The sequence below is a fragment of the Mauremys reevesii genome, linkage group 1, assembly GCF_016161935.1.
Source record: "Mauremys reevesii isolate NIE-2019 linkage group 1, ASM1616193v1, whole genome shotgun sequence".
Classification (NCBI taxonomy): domain Eukaryota; kingdom Metazoa; phylum Chordata; order Testudines; family Geoemydidae; genus Mauremys; species Mauremys reevesii.
Window position 1 is genome coordinate 64,169,058 of NC_052623.1, and position 19,314 is coordinate 64,188,371.

The following is a 19,314-nucleotide window of genomic DNA, read 5'->3' on the forward strand; positions in this document are numbered from 1 at the left end:
TGAACCGTCAATCACAACCTCCCTCCCTCCCTCCCTCCGTGAAAGCGCCTGCGGGCAATCTGTTTGTGCACTTTTCTGGTCAGTGACAGCGCGGACCCCACAGCACTGCAAGCATGGAGCCCGCTGCGATCATCGCCGTTTTCTCCTCCTCGCACTTTATCATCCAGCTCTTCCACAGTCAGCTGCTGAGAAATTGGGCTACTTTTCAATGGTGCTGCAAGCACTGGGGGACCATACGGGACGTTTTACAAACATCAACGTCGGGTGGCCGGGCAAGGTTCATGATGCATGTGTTTTCAGGAACTGTGGGCTGCTCTCAGATGCCTGCAGGAAGGTAGTTTCTTCCCGGACCACGAAATAACTGTTGTGGATGTGCAGATGCCTATAGTCATCCTCGGGGACCCAGCCTGCCCGCTAATGCACTTGCTCATGAAGCCCTATACAGGCGCCTGGGACAGCGACAAGGAACTCTTCAAATACCAGCGAGCAGCGTGACCTGTGACTGTTCAGTTTCTTTACAGAGAAGCTGAACCTGCCCCTGTTCTTTACCCACTGACTGTTGACTCTCCTCTTGATTTACATACCCCGGTCACCCCGTTACCCCCACTTCCAGCACACGTGTAAAAATAAAATACATGTCCCATTATTACTTAACAAAGGTTTCTTTATTCATGACTTTTCGTGAAAGGGTTGAAACTGGGACGCAGGCTGTGCTGGGTAGGGTGTGCGGTGATGTAAAGACCGCCTCTAAACTCAAGGAATGACAGGCTCCTGCTCCTAGAGCGGTCCGCAGTGCCGGAAGGCTTCTTTCAACGGAGCCTGCCATCCCTCTTTATGGAATTCTGTGTGCGGGCGGATATGTGACCTTGTGGTGGAGGAGGACGGATACAGATTCCTCAGCTGCGTGACTCAGCGGTCCAGGACAAGGACCGCTGTATAAGATCTGTAACCGCCCTCCCCCGCTGCAAAGTCACATCTCCCCCGCCCACACAGATCCTGGAAACCACCTCCAAAAACCGACCAGATTGCCTACTGACTGCACCGTGTGTGTGACCCGCTGCTGATCCTGCCCCCGTGTCTGTACCCTGGGAAAGGTGACTGTCCTATGCAATTAACCACACCCTTCCCCACGCCCCCCATTCGAACACAGTCTTCTTTGAAAAAACATAACGGAAACAGTAATTAACAGCAAAGCATTTTTATTAATTAAGTAGACAGTTAGGGGATGGGACTGGGATTGGGACTACTGTGAGTCTGGAAGTGAAGGACTTCGGCAACTGTAGGGTATGAGAGCTTTTGGGTACTTGAGCACTGTGCTGTGGTGCAGTGACAGTATTCACGTCCCCGGCCGCCCCTCCTCCTGATTATTTTCGGTGAGGGGGGTATGGGACTTTGTGGCGGGGGAGGGCGGTTGCAGATACAGTGCAGGGGGGCTCTGTCCTCCTGCGGTCCTGCAGAACATCCACAAGGTGCCTGAGCGTGTCCGTTTGCTCCCTCACTAGTCCAAGCATTGTTTCAGTTGCCTGCTTGTCTTCCTCACGCCACCTCTCCTCCCGTTCGCTGTGTGAGCGCTGGCACAGAGAGACGGTCTCCCTCCACTGGCTCTGCTGGTCCGCCTCTGCTAGGTAGCAGCCCATACGTTCCTCGAACATCTTGTCCCTTGTCTTTTCTTTCGCGCCTAATCTTCGCCAGCCTCTGCGTGGGATGCTGTGGCAGGTCTGGAGACAGTGGAAGCTGTGAGATGGGAAACAGGGAGTGAATTCCTTGCAAAGATACATTTTGGTGAACAATTAACTGAGTCTAGGCTGTCTCTGTGAATTCTGGGTTGAGACCCCTGTGCCTGCTGGGGCACAAATCATTTTCGCGGTGGATTCTGGGTAAATGTCACCAGTCATTCCTTCCTCCGGGAAAGCAACGGCAGACAATCATTTCAAGCCCGTTTTCCCAGAATTGCCCTGGCATACGCCATAGCGTGGCAACCATGGACACTGTTTTGCCTTTTGTGTATGTCACCGTATGTGTACTAGATGCCGCTGACAGAGGCGGGCCAGCAGCGCTACACAGCAGCATGCTTTTGCTTTTGCATGACAGCAGAGATGGTTACCAGCCATATTGTACCATCAACCATACCATAAATTGGTAATAAGATGGTAATAAGATGGGCATGGTTACCTGTCCTTTTGCACTGCCCCATTTGGGGCTGTCATAAGTGCCCCTGGCCAAGCAGCCAGGGGCGCAAAAGCAAAAATTGGGAATGACTACCTAAGTCAATCCCTCCTTTTTGGTATCTAAAAATAGAATCAGTCCTGCCTAGATTATGGGCAAGTGTACTAGAGAACCACTGTATCATAGAACCAGAGAGCACAGCCGCTCTGTGTCTGATCCTGCATAAATTATGAGCTGTATGCTATTCACAGGGGGTGCTCCTGCAACAACACCACCTCTTCATTCCGTTCTTACCCCAGCCTTCCTGGGCTACCATACCATTGTCCCCCCACTTGTGTGATGAAGTAATAAAGAATGCAGGAATAAGACACAGTGACTTGTTTGTGAGAAATGACTGGAAGGAAGCCTCCAGCTGCAATGATAGTCCAGGCAGGACATTAAGGAGTGTGGATGAAGGAGCCCATCATCCCTCTGCTAGTCCAGGGGCAATTGAATCTTTTATTTACAATGAAGGGTGGGGGCTGATGGAGCTCAGCCCCCTGTTGCAATGATGAGGACGGTTACCAGCCATATTGTACCATCAGCCATCAAAAATTAGGGACAGGCGCCCTTGATCGACCTTACTGATACTAGTCGGCATGGTTACCAGCCCTTTTGCACTGCCCCATATGCCAAGAGGCTGATGATGAGGATGGATTTCCATCTTATTGTACCGTCAGCCTTCAATAGCGTGGGGGGAGCAAGGATGTTGGTGTTGAGTGCTGCACCATCGCGTCTATCTGCAGCATTCAGTAAAGATAGGGTGACATGTAAAACAATCAACAGAGGATTGTTTTCACTTCTGGTGGTGGGAGGGGTGTGTGCGCAAATTGCCGAACTATGCCCTGACCCACCGCAGACACTGTGTTTGACCCTAGAAGCATTTGGAGCTCATCCAAGAATGCAAATACTTTTCGGAGACAGCAGGAACTGTGGGATAGCTTGCGTCCTCCTTCCCCCCTCCCTCCATGAGCGTCCATTATATTCTTTGGCTTTCCGTTACGCTCGTCACGCAGCTGCGTGCTGAGTCTGTGCTATGCCGTCTGTCCGTAGATTTCTGAAAAATACTTTGGACCAGGCGTAAAATTACAGTAATTACCCTAATTAGATGCAGGAGTCTCCGAGCGAGATCACCCTGAGGAGGGTCACTGAAGGAGATAGAGTGCATGCTGCGTGAAAGCTAGCATGAACCAGGGCCCGATGCAGCCGTGCTCGGGGAGGCAGTGCTCCCTGAGTTCCTCATGAAAGCCTCGCGCGGAAAACTCTGCTACCACGGAGCACCCAATAAGGCAGCTCTCCCCAGGAACCTCCTGCTGATGCTTTTCGATTAAAGCAAGGAGAGCTTCGTGGAGCTCTCCAAGGATGATTTCTGTTCTATCCCCATATCTAGAGAGCCCTCCTTTTCACACAGTTCAGATTCCTGTTATATTAAGAATAAAAGTTAACACGGTTACAGCACTTACCGACTGCTCCTTCCCCTGATTCAGGGTCCGGGTTAATGGCCGGGGAGGGTTGTTGGGGGATCTCTGTGACGGTGATGAATAGATCCTGGCTGTCGGGGAAACCAGCGTTGTAAGCGCTGTCGCCTGCCTCGTCCTCCACAAACCCTTCCTCATCTTCCCCGTCCGCGAACATCACCGAGGAACTGGCCGTCGACACTGTCCCATCGTCAGAGTCCACGGTCACTGGTGGGGCAGTGGTGGCAGGCTCCGTAGCGTCAGTTTGCCACTTTGATTTTTTGGTAGCCTTGTCTGGGGTCCTTGGTTTTCACGCGGCGATGCGTTGCATGACGGCTGTATCCTCTGTCTGGATCATGGCTTTGGAGACCTTCTCGTAGGTCTTTGCATTCCGTTTGTTGGAGCGCAGCTCCGAAAGCACAGAACTCCTCGCCCCACACCGATCAGATCCAAGAGTTCCCGGTCAGTCTATGCCGGGTCCCTCTTTCTGTTCAGAGATTACATGAACTCCTCTGCTGGAGAGCTCTGCATTGCTGCCGGTGCTGCTGAGCTCGCCCCGATGTCCAACCACAAAATGAGATTCTAACTGTCCAGACAGGAAAAGGAATTCAAATTTTCCCGGGTCGTTTCCTCTGTGGCTGCTCAGAGCATCGAAGCTCGGACTGCTGTCCAGAGCGTCAACAGAGTGGTGCACTGTGGGATAGCTCCCGGAGCTACTAAGTTCGATTTGCATCCACACCTAGCCTAATTCGAGCTAGCCATGTCGAATTTAGCGTTACTCCACCTGTCAGGGTGGAGTACCAAATTCGAACTAAAGAGCCCTCTAGTTCGAATTAAATGGCTTCCTAGTGTGGACGGTTGAGTGGTTAGTTCGAATTAACGCTGCTAAATTTGAATTAAAGTCCTAGTGTAGACCAGGCCACAGAAAGTCTGGCCGAACCAGAAATAGACCTATATGCCCTTTTGTTTTTGTTCATATTTATTTGCCTCTCGTAATCATGAATGGATTTTATCCTCACAACACCCCTGTGAGGTAGGGAAATATTACCTCAGTTCTTCAGCCGGGGAACTGAAGCACAAGGTACATTAAATAACTTGGCCAATGGTGACAAATGGAAATCTGCAACCAAACTAGGGATTGAACCAAGGTCTCCAGAATTCCAGCCCACTTCATCTTCCTGAATGACTCCCAATGCTGAAAGCCCAAATTTTTAGCCACAGCTCAGAATTGGCCTTCTGTTTACTGTTCCCAATTATTCCTCTATAACTTACACTGCCTTCTGTGTCCTCTCTGGTGCTTGCGTTGCTAGTAGTTTCCTTCCTTTTTTGTATATACATTATCACTTTACATACTGTCAGCAAGTTTTTAAAACCACGACTTTGGCTCTGTTTTTCTTGGCTTTATTTTTAGCACTGACTGAGACTACCAGAAATTGCAGTTTGCAATTTTAGTGCCACTTTAGTAAAGCTGATTCTGAGAGCTGGCTAGCAGACGTTTGCTCTTAGACTTTAAGGTCAGAAGGGACCATTATGATCTTCTAGTCTGACCTCCTGCACAATGCAGGCCACAGAATCTCACCCACCCACTCCTGTAACAAACCCCTGATCTATGTCTGAGCTATTGAAGTCCTCAACTTGTGGTTTAAAGACTTCAAGGTGCAGAGAATCCTCCAGCAAGTGGCCCGTACCCCACACTGCAGAGGAAGGTGAAAAACCCCCAGGGCCTCTGCCAATCTGCCCTGGAGGAAAATTCCTTCCTGACCCCAAATATGGCAATCAGCTAAACCCTGAGCATGTGAGCAAGACTCACCAGCCAGACACCCAGAAAAGAATTCTCTGTAGTAACTCAGATCCCACCCCGTCTAGTGTCCCATCACAGTCCATTGGGCATATTTACAGATAATAGTCAAAGATTAATTAATTGCCAAAATTAGGCTATCCCGTCATACCATCCCTTCCATAAACTTATCAAGCTTAGTCTTGAAGCCAGATATGTCTTTTGCCTCCACTGCTCCCCTTGGAAGGCTATTCCAGAACTTCACTCTGATGGTTAGAAACCTTTGTCTAATTTCAAGTCTAAACTTCCTGATGGCCAGTTTATATCCATTTGTTCTTGTGTCCACATTAGTACTGAGCTTAAATAATTCCTCTCCTTCCCTGTTATTTATCCCTCTGATATATTTATAAAGAGCAATCATATCTCCCCTCAGCCTTCTTTTGGTTAGGCTAAACAAGCCAAGCTCTTTGAGTCTCCTTTCATATGACAGGTTTTCCATTCCTCGGATCATCCTAGTAGCCCTTCTCTGTACCTGTTCCAGTTTGAATTCATCCTTCTTAAACATGGGAGACCAGAACTGCACACAGTATTCCAAATGAGGTCTCACCAGTGCCTTGTATAACGGTACTAACACCTCCTTCTACTGGAAATACCTCGCCTGAGGCATCCCAAGACCGCATTAGCATTTTTCACAGCTATATCATATTGGCGGCTTATAGTATCCTGTGATCAACCAATACTCCAAGGTCCTTCTCCTCCTCTGTTACTTCCAAGTGATGCATCCCCAGTTTATAACAAAAATTCTTGTTATTAATCCCTAAATGCATGACCTTGCACTTTTCACTATTAAATTTCACTCTATTACTATTACTCCAGTTTACAAGGGCATCCAGATCTTCCTGTAGGATATCCTGGTCCTTCTCTCTATTGGCAATACCTCCCAGCTTCGTGTCATCCGCAAACTTTATTAGCACATTCCCACTTTTTGTGCCAAGATCAGTAATAAAAAGATTAAATAAGACTGGTCCCAAAACCGATCCCCAAGGAACTCCACTAGTAACCTCCTTCCAGCCTGACAGTTCACCTTTCGGTATGACCCATTGTAGTCCCCCCTTAACCGGTTCCTTATCCACTTTTTAATTTTCATATTGATCCCCATCTTTTCAAATTTAGCTAATAATTCCCCATGTGGCACTGTATCAAATGCCTTACTGAAATTGAGGTAAATTACTCTTTCCCAAAGCCTCCATGTAATATTAATGGATCTTTATATTAACTGATCTTTACATATTAGCAGATGTCATAGGGTTTTTGGATACAGATCAACCAGTACACAGCTGCATGTATTTTAATAAGGTGTGTCTTTTGATTAGATTTTTGAGTAACCACTCTTATTATGTAGCAGGCAAATGATCTTCAGATTAGATTCACTTCAAAGGGATAACATTGGGCTATTACTATTATTTATATTGTGGAAAAATCAAAAGACCCTTATTAGAATCAGGGCCCCATTGTACCAGGTACTGTACATACATACATTTGTGTATACAATAAAACCAATAATTGGAGAGTATAACATCATATGGCCATTACACAAAGAAAACTGAAATGTATTATTAAAAACATGAATCTCTATAAGCTTAGCCATTAATGGAACTAAATAATAATTATGTGGTAACTGCTAGCCAACCAGAAATGAGGCAAGATCCCTTGTTGGTCCTCTGTACTATACATTAGGAGACACCTAAAACCAGGGTGGATAAAATTCAATGATTTTGTTTAAAAAATAAAAATAAAAACATTGGATTTTTTTTATTTAAATTGGATTTTTTAAAATTTAAATTGGATTTTTTGATAGGTTCTTCCTCAAAAAGCATTTTATCTAAAGATAGTTTTAATTAAGATACATTATAGCTCAAAGATATCTCATTATGGAATAGGGATTATAAATTCTAATTCTATAGTATGAGACAATATATTCATGTAATGTTTAAGAAAAGTTTTGTAAATAAGTTCCAATAGTTAGGGACCCAATTTTATGGGATTCCAGGGGCTTCTGTATAGATTATTTAGGTTAATCTTTCTATCTGCCCAATGGAACTCAGTGCTCAGTCTAGAAGATACCATCAGAGATGCTTAGTTTTGCAGTTCTCAAACTGTGGATTTGTATCTCCAGAGATAACATGCTTGTTAACAGCAAAAATGTTTTTAAATAAATAAATAATTAGAAGTGAGAAATAACAGACCTCAACCCTATTGTCCCTCCGCAAATTTGTGTACAGAGTCAATCCCTTACTTCTCTCTAAAAAGTGCAAAGTTTAAAAAAGTTCAATGAATATGAAACCCTTCTGCCCCTCTGAGTTGGCAGCAACAAGGGCTGGGTTCAGTATCCAGGGGTTCCGTTTCAATAACACAATGCAAAACCGGCTCGAGCCCCCACCCAGTGACTTGGGACAATTACCTACCACCCCCCGGGCGCCTCTAGGAGGCAATACTTCCCCACACGCAAGCACAGAGTCCGAGTGTAGCAAAATCCTTTTAATAAAGGAGGGAAACAATGCGGCATCACGTTGGAGAGACACCACAAACAGGACTATACACAAACCATAAGCAAAAAACCCACCTCCAAGTACATTTGGCACTGTCCTCTCCCCCTTAGTGTCTTAAGTCCAATCACCCCAAAGTCCAACAATCCAAGAGTCTCTGTCTCTGGTCAGTGCCACCCCAGAGTTCAAAAGTTTATCTGTATAGTTTTACCCCCCCAGCCTGGGTGGAAATGGGGGGGGGGCACACACAGGGTGCTAAGGGACACCTTACATGGGCCAGGGCCGACTGCCCCGCTTCTCCGTGGAGTTCTGCTGTAGCCTTCACCACAACTAGCTCCACTCCACCAGCTGTGCCGCTCCTCCAGCCAACCCGTGAACCGCATCAGCCATCCACACAAACCGCGCCACACTGCTCACTGTTCCACGGGCTGCGCCAACATGCTGCAGACTGCTCCACTCTGCCAGCTGCTTAGCGATCGATCTTCAGGCTCCCCCACTCAGTGATCTCAGCTCAGTAAGCTTAGCTCTTTTAGTGATTTCAGCTTGTAGTAGAGAAGCCCCAGTGCCACCTTGGGCCAACCTGAATTCAGGTCAGTAGCTTCCAGATGGACTCCTAAAGGATTCAAAATTAGTTCTGCTCTTTAACAGTGGAGGGAGAGAGAGAGAGAAGGATGTGCAATTGGTGTTCCAGGCCCTCAAAAGGGGCCCATACCATCAGGTACACACACCAGTACCCAGCCTCTCTCTCTTCACTGGGTTTTGGAACCCATGTCCCTTGTCTAGCAAGTACTATTTAATGTAGGTTGAGTCACTTCTGTCATAAAGCAGTCTCATAGTTCCTCATTCACATAATTAAGGTAACAGCCCTTTTTTTCCTTCCTGCCCCAATAACACAGAAATTGGGGATTCCACAGTGTGAAAATAACCATCCCATGCTGCTGTGTGTTATGCTAAGTGGAGTGGGTTTACCAATGCAAATGCACATTCCTAAAATTCCTTTGCCCACTCCTCATAATGTACCACCAGATGTCAGGGTAGATCTCATCCTGACTCTGCTTACAAATAGAAGATTGTTGGGGGCTGAATAGCTCTGGACAAGGAGAAAAGTCTGGAGATAAATGTGAGAGGGGAGGGCAGGCAGTAGAAACAAAAGTGAAACTGTTTGAGCAGCATAATGGAGAAGTCTTGAGGTCTTTCTGAGTGTAGCCTTCATTGATTTGAGATCTACCATATCATTCTCTCCCTAGAAGGGAAAACCTATAATGGCAGCAGGCCGTAAAAGAGACCCAGTTTGGGAATAAGAACCATTAAAGAAATATGTTTGCTGATGACGTTTTAAAGAAAGTCACACCAGTGAACTGGTGGAAGTCACTTAAGCACTTGGATTCAGAGACTGTTGAAATGATAATCTCACTTTTAACAGCAGTAGCTTCTTCTGCTGGTGTAGAAAGAATATTTTCATAGAATCATAGAATATCAGGGTTGGAAGGGACTTCAGGAAATCATCTAGTCCAACCCCCTGCTCAAAGCAGGACCAATCCCCAACTAATTCATTCCACACTGAGAAATCGTTTGGGACCTGAAAAAGAAGGAAAGCTTGTTTTTCTTTTCCAGATTATGAACAATCAGGAAAATGAAGGTGAAGATGACTGCGTTAGCTGCAGAAGCCAATATTTTAAGTTTCTCATGTTGACCTGGCTGACACAGTCAGTTTAATTATTGATTTTTTAAATATTTCATTTAACTATTTTAGTTAAACAGTTTTAACAAAAACAAACCTGATTTTAAAAAACTTGAATGTTTAACTAAATTCAAAAATTCATATGCTTGTTTTGTTAAAATATAATCTGTTTGCTGTTGAAGAAAAAAAAATCCAGAATACATAACATTGTTGTTTTAGTTAAATAAAACAATGTACATGTCTGTCTGGTAATGTTCTCCTCCTAATACAGCATGGCAAGAAAATCCTCCAAATATTAATGATTAACCTATTGAATTGGAGATAGTTCCCCTGCCAATGACTTCATAAATATCTGCTTCAATTACCTTTGGTAAATGAAATAACCAATCATTCATTTTCTGATATAGCTGTAAAACTAATCTGAAAAGTTTTCAAAATAAATTACTTAAAAATGAAACCTACATCTATCTCCCAGTTGTGAAGAATATGTATTAAGGTTATAACTAACAAGAATGTACTTTTATGTAGACATCCATGATGAAATTGAGTCTTCCTGACTAGTGATTTAAATCAAATCCACCCTGCCTAAAACTTTGAAGTATGTTTCAGGATTGATGCCACAGTTGCCTGGCTGGGTTAGAACACGGTGTGTGTGTTACAACAGGAGCCCTGCGGCCCCGCAGTCAGTGACATTGCAGCCATGCCCCCAGCTCCCCCCAGTCTGTGAGCGGGGACAGGGAAGGCTCCCTGGGCGTGGGATTTCCTCTCACGCTGTTAGCTGGGCGTGCGCCGGCTCGGACGGGAACAGCCCCTGCCCTGTTCCCACCCCCACCCCCCGGGAGCGGGAGGTCAGGGCAGGAAGAAGACCGGGCTAGGGCTGGAGGCTGGAAGCTGCAACCAGCGTCTTTCGCTTCCCCGCCCGGCGCCGCAGCTAGTAGCTGTAACCCCGCCGGGAAGCGACGCGAGCCCGCCCTTCCCCAGCCCGACAGCCGCCGCCACAGCCCGGGCAGGGCGCTCGCCTCCTACCGAGCAGGCGGCCCCGCAACCGGGGCGGTGCAAACAATCCCCAGCCTGCGCGCGGGGCCGAACGGCGCGGGCAGCTGCTGGTCGCCGCGCGAGGGAGGCGCCCTGCGCCCCCCCAGCCTCAGGGGTAAGGGGCAGAGCGGGCTGGGGGGAGCGCGGCAATGGGGCGCTGCTAATCCGACACGCAGACCGGGGGACCGGGGCTTGGCGTTGTGGAGGGAGTGTGTGACTGGGGACATGTAAGGGGGCGCTGGTTAATGGGAGGCAGGTGGAGGGGGTGCTGGTTAGTGGGGGGCGGTGGACAGGTGGAGGGGCGCTGGTTGCTGGAGGGGCGCTGGCTAATGGGAAGCAGGTAGGGGTGCTGGTTAATGGGGGCGGGGACAGGTGGAGGGGGCGCTGGTTGCTGGAGGGAGGCGCTGGCTAATGGGAGGCAGGTGGAGGGGGGTGCTGGTTAGTGGGGGGCGGTGGACAGGTGGAGGCGGCGCTGGTTGATGGGGGGGGGCGCTGGTTAATGGGAGGCAGGTGGAGGGGTGCTGATTAATGGGGGCGGGGACAGGTGGAGGGACGCTGGTTGCTGGAGGGGGGCGCTGGTTAATGGGAGGCAGGTGGAGGGGGTGCTGATTAATGGGGGGCGGGGGACAGGTGGAGGCGGCGCTGGTTATTACTGCGCGGTGGGGATGGAGATGCGGGGTGTGAGTGGGCACCGTATGGCCGCACAGAGGAGTGGCGAGCGCTGCATAGCGGCTGTGGCATGAGGCCACCGGCCCTGCAGCGGCAGTTCCCCGGGCTGCTGGTGCACCTGGAGGGAGCCGGGAAGAGGCGGGCTGCTCCTAGGGTTAGGTTTTGAAATGATCTAGCCGCATCCCCTATTGCGAAAAGCGAAAACAGTGACTGTTGGAGGGGAGCGGAGCTGACTCGCTCCTTCCATCCCGAGTAGTGCGGGATTTGGCTGGGACTGGGAACATCAAGGGCCGCTCTGGCTTCCAAGTTCTTTCTGTCCTTGTCAGCCTAACCTGGTGCTTGCCCCAAGCCCTCGATTTCCTACTGACAGTACTGATCAAAGCCTGTTCTGACCTGAATCAGGGCCGGGGCTCTTTCTGCACTGGGGGGGGCTGGATAAGGGAGGGCTTAAGATAAACAGTCACAGCCACATTGTCATTCAGATGTTGCATAGAGTGACTCCCCTGGTATACTTGTAAATAGATTGCATCAGCTAATAAGTAGTCAGGAGTGGGAGAATCGGTCATAAGAAACATGCAATATTTGTGCGAGACTAAATCTGTTCTTACTAAAAAACAAACAACCCCCCCCCCCAACCGGACTCTCAAAGGATATACCTGAGGTAGCTCTGACTGCAAACAGTATTAGTGTTAACTGAATCAGAAGTGTTACAGGAACACTAAGGGTTTAATATCAATTTTGTTTTCTCTGTAATTATTTTTTACTTTAGCTTGTAAGTATTTGTATAACTTTCTTGCAGGAGACCACATGTTTTTGGCTGTTCAGAGTTTGAATATCTTTTGGCAGTAAGATACACAGGAATTTATTTAACGCTTTTATGTGGCTTTCCCTCTAACTTACTGTGTTTTATGCAAAGTTAGTGGCCTTCTCTGGGGGCATAATAGGCCTACTCAATATTCCATATCTCTAGAATCAGTTAATGTTAACTCAATGCTTGGGGGAAAAAAATACAAGTGGCAAGTAGGAAACTTTACCAATCAAGTGTGTTTGTGGGCTTGAGCTGTCAATTTCTGAAGAATTTAAGCCTCCCCCCCATTTATTTTATTTTATTTTTGCCTTTTTGGTTGCAAAGAATGTGAATGGGTATGGGGCTGTCTTCCTAAGTCTGCGGACATTTCCAGTCTTACTGTTGGCTGTTGCTTTCCAAAGGGCAGCAAAGAGAAACTGGCTTAATTTGATCAGCTTTAAGTGCTGCTGCTCAGAATTTTTGACAGTAGTGAAACCATCAAGAATCACATCAGTCTCACTCTGCTGCTGCTTGGGAAAATTATGAAGTGTAACAGAGTCAAGCTCTGAGGGTGTATCCAGACTACAAAAAAGGATGTGTTTAATACACGCTAGTAGCTAACACATGTTAAGTCCTAGTGTAGACAAGGCAGTTGTAGTTTTAAAATGTATTAGCTGGTTGAGGTAACCACATTTTCCCTAGCATAGACAAAGCCTGCATTTATTCACAGGAAAATGAGGGTGAGGTACAAGCACTCTCTAAAGCCCTGTTTTGACAGGCAAAAAGGTGCATTTTCACTCAAGTTTGCTTAACATAATTGAAAAGCCCTCTTTGTTACTAGTTAAGATGCACCACTAACATCCTTGATGCCCTCTTAGCTGCCCTATTGTTGCCAAAAGGTGTATGTGTGGTGGGGGGGAGGGAAGATTTAGGCTAGAATATAGAACAGGGATCGGCAACCTCTGGCACGCGGCTCACCAGGGTAAGCATCCTGGTGGGTTGGGCCAGTTTGTTTACCTGTCGCATTGGCCGGTTCTGCAGATTGCGGCTCCCACTGGCCGCGGTTCGCTGTCCCAGGCCAATGGGGGCTGCGGGAAGTGGTGCGGGTCAAGGGATGTGCTGGCTGCGGCTTCCCGCCACCCCCGTTGGCCTGGGACGGCGAACTGCGACCAGTGGGAGCCGCAATCTGCCGAACCTGCCGACGTGGCAAATAAACAAACTGGCCCGACCCGCTAGGGTGCTTACCCTGGCAAGCCGCATGCCAGAGGTTGCCAACCCCTGATATAGAAGCCAACACTGCTTCCACACGTTAGCTTGCATCTTACCCAGGGTTAAGAGGGCTTTCAATTGAGTTAAACTAACAGAATTGAAAAAAACATGCCCTCCTTTTTCTCTGAGAGACAAGGTGGATGAGGTAATATCTTTTATTGGACCAACTTCTGATCAGGTCTGGGAAAGGTACTGAGTGTCACAGCTAAACACAAAGTTTGTTTAGCATAAATAGTTAACGCATATTCTAAGGGACCATTCAAGGTGAAATGGCCCATTAACATCCTGTCAGTCATAGGACAAAAAAGAGGGGCTGGTGAGTTACAGAATGTTGTAATGAGACACAAATTTAGTATCTTTATTAAAACTGATTTTTTGAAGGTGTTGTGCAGGTTTCCATTGAGGATGTGGACTGACAGATCAGATATGGAGTGGTTGTTTTGTGAAAAGTGTTTTTCCACTGGTAATATGGTGTTTTTGTCTTTTATCATTTTTTCTGTGTGAATTCATTCAACAGGATAGTGATTGTCTGGCTTCATCCAATAGTAGTTATTGGGGCCTTTAGAGCACTGGATGAAGTATACCACATATTGTGATAGGCATATGTAGGACCTGTGGATCTTGAAAGATGTATTGTGTGTGGTAATGATCATTATAGCAGTGGAGATATGACTACAGGTTTTGCATCTGTTGTTATGCCAGGGTCGGATGCCACTTTGAGTTGTTGGGTCTGTGTCTGTAGAGAGCTCGCTCTTGATGATGAAACTGGAGGTTTGTTTGAAGGCAAAAAGAGAGGGTTCGGGAAAGATTTCTTTCAGGATGTAGTTCCCGTCGAGTATGGGTTGTAATTGTTTAATGATACCTCATATGGATCCCCGTGTGGAAGGTGACAACTAGGGGGGAAAAGCCTCAGATCCCACACCCCTTGTATTGAAGAAGGTTTTCTCTGGGGTATTGGATGGCCTGTTCCATGATGTGATCAGGGCCGGCTTTAGGGTGATTCCTGGGAATTGGGCTCCACGCCTAAGATGGCCCCGCAGTGTCTGGAAGAGGGGCCCCGCACCCTCCTCTGTCTTTGGCGGCATTTCGGCAGCAGCTCTTTTGAATCGGGCCCTGCACGTCCTAAAGCTGGCGCTGGATGTGATCTACTTCTCTAGTGGAGTGTCCTTATTTGGTGAAGGCACTTTTAAGTGTGTTTAGGTTTGTGTCCCAGAGGTTCTCCTCAAAACATATTCTGTGGTATCCTAGTGCCTGTCTGTAGATAAGATTTCTTGGTGCGTTTGGGTGGTTACTGGATCTGTGAGTTTCTTGTATATAGTTGTCTGTAGGGTTCTATTGCTGAAGCTGATTGTAGTGTCCAGGAGGTTGATGCTGGTTTGAGAGTGTTCTAGAGGGAGTTTGATAGATGGGTGGTGGATGTTTAAGTTGTAGTAGAAATCTGAGTGAGTTTAGGTCATCTGTACAGAGGATGAAAATATCTTTGATATGTCTCAGCTATATCACTGGTTTTCTGGTATACTTGTCCAGAAATTCTTCCTCAAGATGGCCCTGTCAGATGGGACTAGGGTGACCAGACAGCAAATGGGAAAAATCGGGACAGGGGGTGGGGGGTAATATGAGCCTATATAAGAAAAAGACCCAAAAATCGGAACTGTCCCTATAAAATTGGGACATCTGGTCACCCTAGATGGGACCCAGTAGGAAGCAGAGGATGAGAAACCGGTTTACTTCCAAGAGCTGGGATTTCAAGCTTCATTCATCTGTTAGCTAAAGGTGGATACAAAAAATGGGGTCCTCTTCTTGAGAGAATCCCAGAACCACCAAGGCAAATATTGGGTAGGGTTTCTCCAGGGCATTGCTTCTGCCCCTTGTAGGTGGGGTTCCTTCATCTTTCATATCGGCCTCTGCCTAATATGTGTTTCTGGTAAATTTGATATGCTGGTTAAATCAGTTGTGAGTAATGTTTCAGCAATTACTTTCACCAATATGTTATAACTAAAATGTTTAACAGAAGAAAAAAATAAGCCTCTTCCAAAATTATGCTTAAAGAGCTGCTGTCTCCTCCTCATTTTAGGTGCTCAGATTCCATGGTGATGAGTGCAGCATAAATGGCAAGGTTCATGGGAAAACTTGGGGGGAAAAAAATCCCAAATATTACATTTACAATCAGATATGCAGAAAACTGTCTATGCAGATCTGTCTTCTTTAGATAACTGAAAGTGTAAGAAAAAATATTCACTTTCTTTTTAGCCAGTTTCCCCCCGCCCCAATGAAATTCAGTAAAATGGCTATTTTCACATTGAAAGCACGTCCACTGCAAAGCTGCCTTCACTTCAAAATGGATCTTGCTCTATGTGATAATATATATATTTAATGTGGTGGTCAGTTTTTAATGAAAGTAATTCACAAAAAAAGTAAGAGCCCAATTCTGCTACTCTTATTCATGAATAGTACCTTCCTTTGACAAGTAGTCCTGTTGACTTAATTTGACTACTCATAGAAGTAAAGTATTCAGCATGAGACACATGGTGGAATTGGGTCCTGAGTAAATTTTCACATACATAATGATATTTAAGAATTCCTTACTTGAGTATCTTTCCATTTGATTATAAATGTTTCATACACATCTATAGTAGGCTCATTATTTGCATGAACAAACATTGGACTATACATGCGGCTGTGTAAGCAGATGTGACTACTGAAGTAGCACCTGCTTTATACCAGGGCTGAACCTGGCCTAATCTGCTTTATAAAGATGAACAGTGATCCTTATCAGAAGATACTTATGCATATATCAGAGGATATTTCTGCAACAGCATTTTCTTAAGTTAGCTTTTTTAGGGCCCTGATCCTGCAAATACTTATGCACATGTAATTATATGTATTTGAATAGTTATTTGAAGCCAGTGGGTAAAGTTATGCATTTTTATAAGCATCACGGCCCTAGATTTGTAATCTCAAGTCTTGAAACTGTTTGAATTTATTTGTAAAAGACAGCACATATCTGTGGTGCTGTAATAATATTAATAAATACTGGAGCATAGAGTTGGACTTCGGTAGCAGTTGATTTGGTTTAAGTTAATCTTCATCAGTGTTTCTAAGACTAATATTCTTACTTTGTATTCTATTGTATGTAAAGTAAAGATTATATTATCCTGTTTAACTATAAAATAAACAAGCTTTTGAATTTACACAAAGCTCTTCTTCAGGTCTGGGAAAGAAGACTTCTGTAAGTGCGAAAGCTTGTCTCTCTCACCAACAGAAGTTGATACAATAAAAGATACTACCTCACCTACTTTGTCTCTCTAATAATTTATTTAAAACATTTTTGTTGGAACATTATCTCTCTCTCATCTAATGGCTTCTTGTAAGGTTGGTCAGTTTCACTTAAAGGGCTACATAGTACTGTGGAATACATATGTGGGTGGCAGAATTTGATTTTTATTTTTTAGATGGATAATATTGATGTTTACTTTTAAGCATTTGTTTTTATTCATTTTACATTTTCACAGTTGTGGGAAATTGGTGAGGAGTCAGACAATAATTATTTCCTGAGAGTAGACATTGAGATTCAAAAAGTTAAAGCTTTGTAACCATTAAAACACAAATTGTGGACCTCGTGTCAAAATATACAAAGTAAATATTCTTAAATAAAACTCTAATAAATTTTCAAGCAACATTTTTCTTATTTTTCCTATCTGTAAATTCTGATTATCATCAATGGAAATAATTGTCAGTTTGTGTGTACATGGTAAAATTGACATTTGCTAACAAAAATCTAATCCTTCCAAGCCATATATATTTATATATGTTTTTTTTTTAAAAAAAGATCATCATCATGCCACAGCCTTATTTTTTTTAAATAGACCCTCATTGGTTGTACTAGGGTGTTCCGAGTTCAATAGATATGACACAATAGTGCCCTAAGGCTTTGTCCACAACAGATTTTTTTCCTAAAAATTTTCCACTGTTGTAACATCGATGCTGTCCACATGTGATAGCAGACAAAGCTGAATTAAGGCAATCTAGCCCTTTGGGCACATTCCACATGGGTATGGAAGTAGGTTTCAGAATTAAGATGAGGTGGGCTATTCAGACCATTTGGAGCTATAGTTTTAGCTGTTTGCAGACATTAATTACACCAAGTCACATTTTCAAGCTTTTCTTTGCTATCAGGAGGATTAGAAACATTTTTCTAATGTGAAAACGGGGACTGATCTCTTCATTGGACTCTAGGAGACAGGACCCTGTAATGCCTATTCCTTAATCCAGTCCTGGTACTAGCTGGGAGTCCTACTGTAGTTTGGTGGACAGTATATTAACAGTTTCATGGTATATCTGTTCTGAACTGCAGTTTATATTATGTACGAATACTGTGAGTGCAGATGGGGAAAAGATAGCTAAAACTGCTAAATCTTAAAGAAGCACAAAATCTAATTTACAAATATCCTGGGCGAAAAAGCAAGAGTTGAAATACACAACAAGCAGTTGTTTCTAGAATAATAGATGTTAGAGGGAGAGAGAGTGGCTCTTCCAATAAGGTGTTTGGTTTTTTTTCTATCTCTTAGCCCTGGCAGGTTCTAAATTGTGCTTGGTAGTAAATGGGAAGGTTAGAAACTGCACAACTGTCAAGCTTTAACAGTACATAAAGATTTGTCTGAATTTAAAGACTGAAAAACAAAATGAAAGCATGATTAATTTAGTTAATTGTTATCACCTTTTCTCAATTGCTTCCAGGTAATTTTAAAAAATGAAGATTTTCCCATCATGTCTCTCCACACAGGATCACTAATGAGCTACGGTAGAACACAAGCCTTCAAACAGTTACGTGCTCAAGAGGTAAAGCAACATGTTCTTGGTTCCTTTTTTTTTATTTACTGTAAGTCCTCTTATGTTATTGCTTTTCATTTAATTTAGGTGCAGTAGATGCTGTATCCTTAAACTGCTGTTGGTTTCATGATGAACTTGGACTTTAAGCCCAACACAAATTGAAAACCAAATGTATTATTTATTTTATGAAAAACTAAAATTGGTTGTGACTAGTTAGTTTTGATTACAACTGTGCATTGTATACCTCTGTTAGGTTTGGACATTGACTTCAGATAACTCATTTATGACTTTACAGTAAAATTGTGGCTGTCTAAAATGTTTGTTTGATAATTAAACATATCTAAGAGAGTTTCCCTTTTCAAGCTTTTCCCAAAACCTGAAATATTATCTCATTTAAGTGGGAGTTGTTTTGAAAGTAATTAAAATATCTTATCTACGTTCTGAGACTAGTAACTGCTTCTGATAAGATCTAACAGGCAGCGTCTTAGAGTAAAAATATATTCAGTGTAAATGTTATAGTTGTAGAATACTTGCAGTAAGATGTGGCGTTGACTTGTGTGATAATTAGGGCATTAGGGTCCTAAAAGGCAGCACTTCTTTATTGCATAACTGATTAATAATGAGTACTCAAAAATAAGTTTTAATCAAACGAACTGGTTGCTAAATGTTTATGTTCCTATAAGAAATGTTGGTCTTGATGGTGCTGGGTTATAGAGTGTGTGTGTGTGTGTGTGTGTATTACATATGACAAGTTTGGAAATGTCAGTTTTTAAAAATGAATCTTGTAAAAAGGGTCTAAAGCAAATCCGATGTTGAACGGAATATTTCCCTAACCTTTTAGGTTATTGAATTCTAACTATGTCAAACATACAATAATATATGGTTGTCCCCAGTAACTATTCTCCAGCTAAAATGAAAATACTTCAGTTTTGATTTGGATACCTGTTCCTTCCCAGATTCCAAAGGAGCTTTGCTCTGATCTTTAAACTAATGGGACTGTTGTCTGCTGTCAGACTCTGGTGCAGCTTGTTTAGTTTAAAAACAGTACGTATCTAAGC

At 44.5% G+C, this 19,314-nt stretch overlaps 1 protein-coding gene across 7 annotated transcripts in view; it reads left to right on the plus strand.

The window, feature by feature from the left end:
* The first annotated feature begins 10,389 nt into the window (after positions 1 to 10,389).
* The window catches only part of RUBCNL (rubicon like autophagy enhancer), a 39,490-nt gene continuing 30,565 nt past the window's right edge, over positions 10,390 to 19,314 (plus strand). The window contains exons 1-3 of one of the 7 annotated variants that reach the window (XM_039513403.1): positions 10,390 to 10,816; positions 15,501 to 15,537; positions 18,164 to 18,265. In XM_039513403.1, coding sequence (XP_039369337.1) covers positions 15,535 to 15,537; positions 18,164 to 18,265 — 105 coding nt within the window. In that variant the 5' untranslated portion in view covers positions 10,390 to 10,816; positions 15,501 to 15,534. The other 6 variants (XM_039513396.1, XM_039513412.1, XM_039513421.1 and 3 more) reach the window with 6 other exon arrangements.